Source organism: Muntiacus reevesi, chromosome 11 (assembly GCF_963930625.1).
Source record: "Muntiacus reevesi chromosome 11, mMunRee1.1, whole genome shotgun sequence".
NCBI lineage: Eukaryota > Metazoa > Chordata > Mammalia > Artiodactyla > Cervidae > Muntiacus > Muntiacus reevesi.
Window position 1 is genome coordinate 81888403 of NC_089259.1, and position 11247 is coordinate 81899649.

At 60.9% G+C, this 11247-nt stretch overlaps 1 protein-coding gene across 1 annotated transcript; it reads left to right on the forward strand.

The window, feature by feature from the left end:
- The first annotated feature begins 897 nt into the window (after positions 1-897).
- Positions 898-10833, forward strand: TEX29 (testis expressed 29). The gene is made up of 6 exons (XM_065902242.1): positions 898-1020; positions 1100-1194; positions 2423-2533; positions 8939-9008; positions 9738-9901; positions 10686-10833. The coding sequence occupies exons 2-6, from the start codon at positions 1137-1139 to the stop codon at positions 10724-10726; spliced, it is 444 nt and encodes a 147-aa protein (XP_065758314.1). The 5' UTR covers positions 898-1020; positions 1100-1136; the 3' UTR covers positions 10727-10833.
- Positions 10834-11247: the final 414 nt, after the last annotated feature.

Genomic DNA, 11247 nt, shown 5'->3' on the forward strand with positions numbered 1-11247 from the left:
CAGGGCCCGCCCCTCCAGCCTGGTTTCCCCTCCCGCCAAGTCCAGTCCGGCTGCGAGTCACCAACTGTAATTAAAACAACAGGAAACGCGTTCAGTCACAATCCTCCTTTAATTTTCTCTCGGGTGGTCGTGTTATCCCAGGCTGACTCTTGCCTGCTGACCGTCCTCCAGGACGACGCTGTGAAGAGAGCGCTCACTCTCTGCCCCGCACAGACCCCGTTCTGTCGCCTGACTTCGCGTAGTGTGAAGGCTGAAGCCCCCGCAGTGACCTGCTCGCCGGCTCCCGCTTGGTCTCCCGCCTCTCCTTGCCTGCCGTCCTTGCACTGCAGGGAGATCCAACCAGTCCATCCTAAAGGAGAAGGAGATCAGTCCTGGGTGTTCACTGGAAGGACTGATGCCGAAGCCGAAACTCCAATACTTTGGCCACCTGATATGAGGAGCCAACTCATTGGAAAAGACCCTGATGCTGGGAAAGATTGAAGGCAGGAGAAGAGGATGACAGAGGATGAGATGGTTGGATGGCGTCACCAACTCAACGGACACGAGTTTGAGTAAACTCCGAGAGTTGGTGACGGGCAGGGAGGCCTGGCGTGCTGCAGTTCCTGGGGTTGCAAAGAGCTGGACACGGCTGAGCGGCTGAACTGAACTGAACTGCGTGCCGTCCACAGGCAAGCCGGGTCCTCCAGGGCTCTCAGCTTCACCAGGCCTGCCTCACCCCTGGGCCTCGGGGCCTCAGCCTTGCGGGACCCAGTTCTGCAGAGACTGGCTGGGCAGCGGGGCGGGCGGCGTGCAGGCAGGGGCTGGGGGCGGGGTCCGCAGGCGGCTTCCGGCCCGCAGGCCTCTGTGTGACGTCACGGGGCCTGTGTGACGTCACGGGGCCTGTGTGACGTCACAGCCGGGGCGGGCCTGCCCTGGCCGGGAGCCGAGGCGGGTGCGGCGCTGGCCGGTCCCTCGCTTGGTCCGAGCGCTGTTGTGCACGAGAGGCGCGTGGCCGCGGCTCGGCCGGGACATGCGTGCCAGGTGGGGCCGGGCCCCCGCCGGCGGCCCCCGTCCCCGCGCCGGCCGCGCCTGGGCCCGCGCTGACCCGCCCTCTCCCCAGGTCCCCGTGACGCCGCGGTCCTCCTTCAGCTGCTGCGATGAGATACGCGCCTGAGTTCAAGAAGTCCCCCTCGCACCTCCTGAAGAAGTTCGCAGGTGACCGGCCAGGCTGCAGGGGCGGCGGGCGTCCCCGACGCCGGGGGGCGCGCGGGCGGCGAGGGGCGCGCGGGCCGGCCTCTGCAGCCCTGCCCGCGCCTCGCGCCTCTCTCCGTCGGGTGCCCCGTCCAGGCGCCCCTCGGAGGACTCGCCGCAGCGCGCCCAGGGACCCGGGACCGGACTCAGCGCCGGGAGGGCGGGCTGCTCCTGAGCCGGAGGGCGGGCTAGGTGGGGCCGGAGGGGCTCCCACGGCAGGAAGGCCGCAGCGCCGGTGGGCCGGGCCCATCCCCGAGCGCTCGCTTCACCGCCGTGGCGACTGGGCATAAAGGAGACCCCTAAGGTGGCTTACAGGTGGTTTCCCAGGGATGTGCCGAGGGGGCTTCTCCCCGCAGGAGGCTCTCTGCCTGGGACCCGGGTTCCCTGATACCCTCCTGCACCTAGGCTGTCCGGGATCCGGTCCCCCCAAGTCTGTCTGGGGAGCCGGCCCCCCAACCCGGGTCTGTCTGGGGAGGCTGACCCTCGCCCTCCCCCCGCCCCCCATCTGTCTGGGCAACCTGACCCCCACCTTCTGTCTGGGGAGCCTGCTGTCCCATCTGTCTGGGGAGCCGGCCCCCCCAACCCGGGTCTGTCTGGGGAGCCTGACCCCCACCTTCTGTCTGGGGAGCCCTGGCGCAGGCCTGCAGGACGTGAGCGGTCTTACATCCGAGGCACACGTCCTGTTCTGGACTCATTCTAAGCCTGGGTTTCACCTCTGGGAACTAGGAGGCCGGCCTCCCAACTGCAGGAGCCAGACAAGCAGAGGGCGGGGAGGGGACCAGTGGGGCGGCTGCGGCCCCTGAGGGCCCCGCCCTCCCGTGCAGCCCACAGACCCGGGCCCTGAGCTGTCCTTCTCCGTGGACGTCTGAGTTCTGAAATGACCCACGGCATCACCGTTTTCACGCACCCCGTGCTTAAACGTGCCTTGGTAACACTTCCTGCCCCAGCTCCCGGGCGCCCACGGTGTCAGACCTCCGTTTCCCGGTCTCTCTGTGGAGCGTGGAGCCTGGCGAGCTCTTGCTGAGATCATTAGTTGCTTGGTCACTGGAGGACCTGCGTTATCCTGTGTAATTAACGTGACACTAATTCGTTCAGAAATCACATCTTTCCAGTGGGACTCTCAGAGTGAGACTCCTCCGAGCCGGCGGGGCCGCGGCCGCGGGATGACGCCCTCCGTGCGTCTGCCTTGCAGTGTGCGACATCCCTCTGTACGACATATGTGACTACAACGTCAGCCGGGATCGCTGCAAGGAGCTTGGCTGCTGCTTCTACAAAGGCATCTGCTACGAGAAGGCCCTGCCCAGTGAGTACGCGACCGGGCGGCCGGGCCGGCAGAGCCCCGTGGGCCTGGGACAGCTCCCCTCACCCGGGTCCCCCTTGTTGGATGGGCCTCCTTCCACGTCCTCTGCCACGTCGCCCTGCTCGGGTTGGCCCGGAAAAGAGGCCTTGGAGGGGCTGGCTGTGGGCCTTCTGCTGCCAGGGGACGTTCACTGCCCAGCGGGCCTCCGAGCTATTGGAGAGGCTTCTTTGAGCTCCGTCCATTCTGGGGGCGTAGAAGGCTGAGCTGGGGCTGCCAGGTCTGCAGAAAGAGCTGGCTCGGGCTGGAGCCCTTGCACCGTGCGCAAGGATGCCCCAACCCTGCAGGGGCCGCCTTCAGGAGTCGGAATAAGATGTCAACCCGGCACTGAGTTCTGCTTCCCATCCTGAGCCTGGGGACGAACCTGGGGTTGGGCTAGGCCTGGCAGGGACGCCGGGAGGGCAGGGGCCGAGCCGCGGAGTGGCCACACCCCCAGGTCAGGCGGCACAGGGGCACCCAGGGAAGCAGAACTCGGGGGCGGCCTGAAGCGGGGTGGGGAGGAGGAGGCGAGCCACAACGCCTGGCACACAGGGGCCGCTCTGACAGTGCTCCCTGGATTTCCTGCCTCTGGGCTCATCTGGATTAGTGTCTCCAAGCCCTCAAGCTCCACTTGGTCGTAGATGCATTTTCCTGGCCCGTATGCCTCCCTTTTGGAAACCGGCGAGAGAGCTTGAGGACGTTGGGGAGGGGCGCATGGTCTCGGGAACGGGCAGTCTGCAGGAGGCCTCACCGGACGCAGGAAAGAGCCCCTGGCGCTGGCCGCGGACACTCACCAGCTCGGATGCTTTGGGAAATGTGTCCCGGGCCCCCGTCCCTGCCCCCACCCCACCCTCACCCCCCAGGGGGCATGCTGCGCGCTGTGGCCCGCCAGGTCTCCTCTGTGGCCCCAGGGGTCTCAGCCCCCCACCCCCAAGAGCTGCCTTCTCGTTCCTGGAGCTGGGAAGTCAGACACACTGCCCCGGGGGGCAGCCGATCCCACTGAAAACGTCCCTCCAGTCCCTCCAGTGCCTGATGTTCTGGGCAAAACAGTTCAAGAAGCTAAAGCATCGGCGAGATCTGGATTTATCCAAACGGGGAGCAGTGCCTTCCCTTGGGGTGAAGATTTGGTATTTAGGGGAAAAGAGGAGTCAGTTTGGCTCAAAAAGAGGCAGAAAAGAGGCTGTACATTTGGGACACTCCATTGGAAAAGACCCCGATGCTGGGAAAGATTGAAGGAGGGAGGAGAAGGGGGCGACAGAGGCTGAGATGGTTGAACGGCATCACCGACGTGATGGACATGAATGAGCCTGAGTGAGCTCCGGGAGTTGGTGATGGACGGGAGGCCTGGCGTGCTGCAGTCCCTGGGGCCGCACGGCGCTGGACACGGCCGGGCGGCTGAGCTGCAGCGGTGGCGTCCCCCAGATCTGAGGTTGATGCTTCCTGACTGTTTCTCTCTGACACTCGGACGGCACGCTCTCGGTGGACTTGGCTTTGGCTTTGCTGATTCTTTTCTTTTGTGGCTCAAATCCACCAGTTTGCTCCTCTGGTGAGGCTTTCATTTCCAGGATTATACTTTCAACTTCAGAATTTCTATTTGGTTCTTTTTTTAATTAAATCATTTCTATCTTTTTATTGGTGAGATATCGTTCTCATGCTCTGTTCTTCAGATATGGCTTCCTTTAGTTCTCTGAGCCTGTTTACAATAAAGTCTCCGCCCAGTCAGTCTAACATCTGGGCTTCCTAAGGGACCATTTCTATTGATGGCCTTTCACTTATCATCTACATGGCCATATTTTCTTGTTTCTTTGCATGCGTCATATCTTTTTGTTGTTGTTGAAAACCAGACATTTAAATCATGTAATGTGGCAACCCTGAAAACCAGGTTCTCCTGCCTTCTAAACCTCTCGCTGTGGCTGGGTCATTGTCTAACGATGACTTTTCTGAGTGGATTCTGTAGCGTCTCTTCTTCGCAGTGTGCGCTCACTGAAGGCTCTGCTTGGTCAGTCTAGCGGTCAACTAGCGTCTGGACAGACACCTCCACAGGCGCCCGGAAATAATCATCTCCCGGTCTCTGCCAAGGGCCCTGTGTGTGGGCTGGGACCCAGCGTCAGCCAGGTGCTCCCCACTTCCTGCTTTCACAGAACCTGGAAGTCAGCCAGCAGGGTGAGCCTGGGACCGCCTCTGCCCTCCTAGGGATGCTCCGTGCCTTCCACGGGCCGTGTCCCCGTCTCCACGTCTGCCTGGCGACGGTCACTCCCCAGGCTTTCTGCTTTCCATGGGCTGTGTCAAGGTCTCCACGTCTCCCTGGCAACGGTCACTCCCCAGGGTTTCCCGAGAAGCTCTCTGATCAGCCTGTTGTTTGCCCCGAGCTGCTCTTGGCCCCTTCAGCCGCCGTGATTTCAACAGTCGCCTCTTGATTGTTTCCAGCCGACTGTAATTTGCTGCTTTTTGCATTTTTCATCCTTTTGTTTTCATTTTGCAGTTTTAATGGTTGGACACATCTCACTATGTAGAGAGCAGCCAGTCTAGTTCACTTCATCTCCATCATGGAGTTTTTCTTCCCAGAAGACTTTGGTGTCCTAAGCAGATATGCAGCTCGGTTTTTCTGAGACATTTAGTGTGGGAAGCTCCTAAAAGCAGGAAACTTTAACACCCAAAGGGTAGTGGGTGTGCTCTTCAATCTTCCACATAAAAAGATGCAAAAGACGTTAAATTCCCAGGTGAAGTCACAGGACAGGTCGCTGCTGTTTTTCAGTTGCTCAGTCCTGTCTGACTCTTTGCGACCCCATGGACTGCAGCACGCCAGGCTTCCTTGTCCTTCACCAACTCCCAGAGCTTGCTCAAACTCATGTCTGTTGAGTTGGTGATGCCATCCAGCCATCTCAATCTTTGCTGTCCCCTTCTCCTCCCGCCTCCAATCTCTCCCAGCATCAGTCAGGTCATAGTTTTGGCCGTTAATTATCCCTGTTTGCTCACATCCTAATGAAATGGAGCCCTAAGAGCATGAAGCAGTGACATGGACCATTCAAAGGAGAATGCAGCCAGTGAGAGAACAGAAACTCAAGCTGATGCTTTTTCTTCTTTCGTCTGTTCCATCCCTGAGCATCTTCTCATCAGAGTTTTATGGTGGGAGCTGGCCATTTGTAAATGTTTGTGTTTCAGACATCATGTAAATTAGTACCATCACCTTATGCCTACCACTTATTTAAAAAAATAAGCCTTATTCTTTTTAGCACCTAAATTATTAGTGTCCCTAAGGAACAGAAAAGAACACAAACCCAGGAATTTTCTGTCCTTGAAGAGGGCTCATTGTTCCACAAGTGGGCATGTCATTTTTCGCCTGGAGGCGAGGATTGAGCCTTTTTCCACCCTTTCAGTTATAACACACGAGTCGTGTGGGCTGGGCCTTTTCTTCCGACTCCTCTCGCGTTTGCGAGCGTGGCCCGTCCGTGGGCAGAGAGCCCTGCACTGGGCTCTCACTGTGCCCTCGGCATTTTTCGTTTCTTTGACATTTTCTCGTTCAAGACAGCGTGCAAACCTTTGTGCTGTAAGTTGTAGTGTTCCGTGACAGCGTATTATGAGTTCTTTGTGCTCATAATTCCATGTTATGAAAACCTTTCACCAACTTCTTAAATTGGCTGGTTTGAAGTGCACTTTGTGTTATGGCATAATCTGTATTATTAAGAACATGAACTTGGGGAATTAGCATTAGATCTTTGAGAAGAAATGGGAATTCAGAGAGAATGACTTGCTTTCAGTCTTCAGTCTTGAGTTTAGGGTACACTATTTAACCTGTCATTTTTTTCCCCTAAGTGTTTGACTTCAGTTTCTTTGTGGGACTTGCTGAGACAATTTCAAAACTTTTGTTCAACTATCTGGGGGAGGCTTTGCCAAGATATTCTTTCAATTGCTGCTGTTTCTGAGTGATCAATCATAATATGTGTTATATGATAAATTGTACATATTGCTTGCCACTAATAGATGCTGGCTAGAGATTGTGCAGAGAGAATCACTGAGATTCAGTCTCTGCCTTCAGGAGCTCGACCTCAAGAAAGAAAAGTACTTGCGCACATCAAGATATAGAAGATATAACCGACAATGGAAAAGTAAATCACTGACTAAATCTGTGTGTCTCTCTTAACAGGGATCCACTTGCATTTAGATTCTGAATTTCTTTCATAAACCAGGGCACGAATAGATTCTGAATTTCTTTCATGAGATGGGACGCAAATCACAGTAAGGAACAGCCGCTGCTTGGAATGCAGGGATGTGTGGGCTGCCCGCTCCTAGCTGGGTGACGGTGGCTCAGTCCCTAGGTCGTGTCCGACTCTTTCATGACCCTGCGGACTGCAGCCCGCCAGGCTCCTCTGTTCACGGGATTCTCCAGGCAAGAACACTGGAGTGTGTGTTGCCATTCCCTTCTCCAGGGGATCTTTCTGACCCAGGGGTTGAACCTGGGTCTCACGCAGGGCAGGCGGATTCTTTACCATCTGAGCCACCGGGGGCTTCCTCTTGTCACTGACCTAATTCACTCAGACTTGGTTTCCATTCCATTCGCTCAACACTGAAGCGCGTTGACTGCACCAAGGTCTAGGAACTGCCCTGTATTAGTTACCTATCACCAGGTGATACATTTCCCAAGCTTACTGGCTCTAAGCAGCAACTCAGAGGCTTGGCTGGGTGGTTTGGGCTCAGGTGGCTCATGAGACCACAGTCAAGATTGCAGGAGGCGGTGGTCGTCTGTGGCCAGCCCAGGGCTGGACGGGCTGCTTCGAGGCTCCCACTTCGCTGCGGGTCAGCCCTGCGTGTGCATAGACGTCTGCTTCATGTCACAGGTTGGCTCGCAGCTGTGAGACGCTCTTCCCCGGGGCCAGCGGCTGGAGCGCGAGCGGGGCTGCAGCCGCGGTGACCCTGACCTTGGAAGTCGCATCCCCCTGCAGTGCCCGGTTCAGAGGTCAGCACAGGAGCGTCCACACCACTGCGTTCATACCAGGGGGTGAGAAACACTGGAGCAGGTTATCACAGTCCTGGAGGCGAGGAGGTGAGCCCAGGTGAACGCCTTTCCACGGCCAAGGCACCGGGGACAGAAAGAAGCCAGCTGCCAGGACGCGCCTCCAGCAAGAAGCTCCCAGCCAGTCATGGTCCTGGGGCTGTGGCTGCCCCCAGCACTGCATCCACCCCCTGCCTGTGAACGCACTTGTGAGAGCCGGCGGGATACTCAGCCCCTGCTTGCTGAGCTGTGTGGCGTCACCCCCTTCCGTTTCCTGACTCGAGCCCCACATCTGGGACCCACCAGTGAGGACGCCTGATGATGCTGCCCCTGGGTCAGGGGCAGACGGCTCGAGGGAGGAGGAGCAAGGGGACTGAAGAGGTCACGTCACAAGCCGGGTCGGTTCGCCAGCCGGCCGCTCCCTCGCTTGGAGAAAGCGGGAAAGACAGTCGGCGCGGAGGCCCGCGGAGCTCGCGGATGGGCCAGCCTCGCGTGGGGCACCGTGCAGGCCCGCCGGCCCGCCTCGCTGCTTTGCATCCTGGCCTGAGCCTCACGAGGAGACCGTGGGGACAGAACCGGGGGGTGGTCTGAGTGCCTCCACGGAGCGCTGCCCACGCAGAGCTCCTGGGCCCGGGGGATGTGGGTCCTGCCCTTCAGTCGCCCGAGGCCCGAGTCCCGAGCCGGCTGGCAGACGGAGGCCCAGCGTCAGTTCGTAGGGAAGGCTGGCCCCCTGACCCCGCGTGTGAGCCTGGGCACCGCGAGGTCCCCCGAGGTGGAGGACCCCCCCGTAAGGCCTGGGGGTCACCCAACTGCCCCCTCTCTCTCCCCAGGAGTGGGGAAGGGCTGAGAATTCATACCCATGAGGGGCTGCCCTGAGTCACCTTGAGAGGCGCTGGGCCTTCTTTTGGGGGCTCGTCCAGAGAAGGTGGGACCTGCCGGGTGCAGCGGCCGCCCCTCGCGGATAAAGGAGTGCTCGGTTCACGAAAGTTGCAGTCAGACCTGTGGAATTTGTCACCTGAAAGCGCCTCCTAATGTCTTGGGACAACTGACCTGTGTATTGAGGGACCATTTCCAGGGAGGCCAGGGCAGGGGGTGGCCCAGGTCCCAGGAAGCTGGGTACTGCTGACTCTGGGACAGATGGACAGAGTGTCTGGACAGATGAACGACCCTCCCCATCACTGTCCTCAGGGGACGGTCCTCGGAGGCCCCCGCTCGGGTCCATGGCCATGTTTCTGGGGGAGGAAGGTGCAGAGGCCGGAGCCCGGGGCTGAGCCAGGCGGGTGGTGTGGAGGGCAGGCCGGTGGGGGCTGTGGCCACCGTGGGGAGGCAGGCGGCTCTGGGGAGACGCTGGCCCGCAGTGACGCCCAGGAACTGTTTTCCAGCTTACGTGCAGGTGTTCTCTGCTCTGATCGTGATCATTGCCGGAGCCTTTGTCATCACCATCATTTACAGGTCAGCGCTTTCCTTCCCTGAACCTCACTGTGGGCCCGAGGGGACAGGAGCAGGGTGCTGTGGGCGGGTGGCCCCCCGCCTTGCTGCAGTGTGGCGACGAGGAGGGCTGTCTGCGGGCACGAGCTGGCCAGGGTGCGCGTGTTCCTGCCCCGAACCCTTGGGGCCGATGCCAACCTGGCTCCTGGCGTCTCAGCCTCACGGCCAGCGGGCGCCGGTCTGCAGGCCGCCAGGCCCCACCCAGTGGCTCATCCCTTGGCCTTCAGCGGTCGTGTGCTCAGGCCCGAGTCCGGGTGCATGTTAGTGGTCAGGACACGGCCGCCAGGCCCCGCAGATGCCCGCGGTCCACAGGCAGCGCCGGGTTGCAGCCTGCACTCGGGGCCCTGGCCCCTGTCCCGTGAATGGAAGTCAGTGAGGCTGCTTGAACCACTCTGTCCAACGGTGAGGAAAAAGCCTGTTCCTCCTCCGAGTGGAGCTGGGTGGCACCTCTGTGGCCCGGCCTGGCCATGACCGTGGGCCACGCACACGCGGCCTGCTCCCTGGTGTGTGTGGGAGCCCGGGTGCCATGTGCCCGGGGAGTCTGGAGCTCCTGTGAAAACAAAGCTGAGATGACAGAGTGTTTCTCCTTCAAACCCGCCGGCAGGGTCGCGAACACTGTGATGCTGCGGGTGCGTCCCGGTGGAAGGCCGGGCGGCCCCTGGGGGTCCCCATCCTTCTCTCTCTGCCCATCAGAGTCATCCAGGAGAGCAGGAGAGGCAAGGAAGCGCCCACGGAGGCGCCTCTGTCAGCCAAGTCCAGCATCCAGGTGGAGACGCACCCGCCCAGCAGCGTGGGGGCGGGCTCAAAGGCCCCAAGCATGGAGGCCCCGCAGTCCCAGGAGAGCGGCGGGGAGGACGGTAAGGCGGCAGGCCGGCCGGCTTCACTGCCACCGAGAGCGGCTCTGCTGGAGACGCTCGGCCTCCACCCCGGCCCCCGCGTGCGGTGCTGGCCTGCTAGTCTGGCCAGAAGCGCCATCTGTCTTCTCCAACCCGGAGGGTGGGCTTCCAAAGCGGGCTCTGCCCGTGGCGTGTTGGCCCGGCTTCCGTCCACAGCGTCCCTCCCTTTCCTGGCCCCGCCTGTGCCCCCAGCCCCCGGGCTGGACAGGTGGTAGGTGGGGGGCGCGGGGCGGCGGGCTGCGCTCCCTTGGGCACGGGCTGGAAGCAGGCAGGCTCAGAGTGTCGCTGCCTCCTGCAGCGCCCACTGCCCAGGACCTGTCCCGCCCACGCTGGTTCCCAGGAAGCCCCCTTGGCCTCACAGGCGGGTGGCTTTGGCCGGAGCCCCCGGCAGGTTCGAGGAGGCGCGGCCGCGGGTGGTGGGAGCCAGCGTCAGGCTCTCACCATCCCAAGGGGCAGTGAGCGGCCTGCCCGGCTGTCCTCTGGGACCTGGACGCGGCCCCGGGAGGCCTGCAGGCCTGGCACCCGCCTCCCGCGGGGGTGCTACCTGGGGGGCTGCAGAGGCTCCGGCCCCAGGACCCAGCGGGGAGACCCCGGTGCAGGGGGGTGGGCAGAGACCCAGCTGCCAGGCGCGTTTCTGAGTGAATCGCGTCCCTGAAGCCGCACCCACAGGCCCTGGAGGGTCTCCCCCGGGGTGGCCAAGAGTCCCACTCAAAACCCACTTCTCTCTGTTTTACCCTAAATCCAGCGAGTCTGTTAGTGACAGAGGAGGAGGAAACAGAGGACTGAGGCGCGAGGCAGAGGCTGGGTGACGACGGGAGGAAAAGTCTGACTGTGGTGGGGCGGCCGGGGAGCGGCTGTCGAAATATTTTGTGGAGTGACCACCCGGTGAGAGGAAGTAAAGGTATTTTGAAATGCTTGTGCTCCGTGTTGGGTCCCCGCAGCTTGTTTTCCTGCTCAGGAGGGAGCAGCCCCTGAGCTGAGACCGGGCCCCAGGAGCTTGCGTTCTCGATGCTCAGCTTGCTCCAACCCAGACCAGGCAGCCCCCGGTGCGACTCTCCCCACCCAGGGTGGGCTGCAGGCTCGGGGCGGGGGTCACTCAGACCGCGGGGAGGTCAGGCCCGGCCCACTTTACGTGTCAGCTTGAGGCGCCGCTGGGTGTCGGGAGGCGGTCATATGTTATTCTGGATGTTTCTGGACGAGGTTGCTGGGTGGGGGGCTGGGTGAACTGGGGACCACAGTCCCTCCCTAGTGAGGGCGAGGGTGAAAGTGTCTCTCAGTCGTGTCCGACCCTTTGCAATCCCGCGGAC

What these genes read in the sequence shown, in the direction of transcription:
- TEX29 (XM_065902242.1), top strand. Translation starts at nt 1,137, where the DNA reads ATGAGATACGCGCCTGAGTTCAAGAAGTCCCCCTCGCACCTCCTGAAG. An exon ending in CTACGAGAAGGCCCTGCCCA is followed by an intron (nt 2,534 to 8,938) that starts GTGAGTACGCGA and finishes ACTGTTTTCCAG; the next exon opens with CTTACGTGCAGGTGTTCTCT. An exon ending in GTCATCACCATCATTTACAG is followed by an intron (nt 9,009 to 9,737) that starts GTCAGCGCTTTC and finishes TCTGCCCATCAG; the next exon opens with AGTCATCCAGGAGAGCAGGA.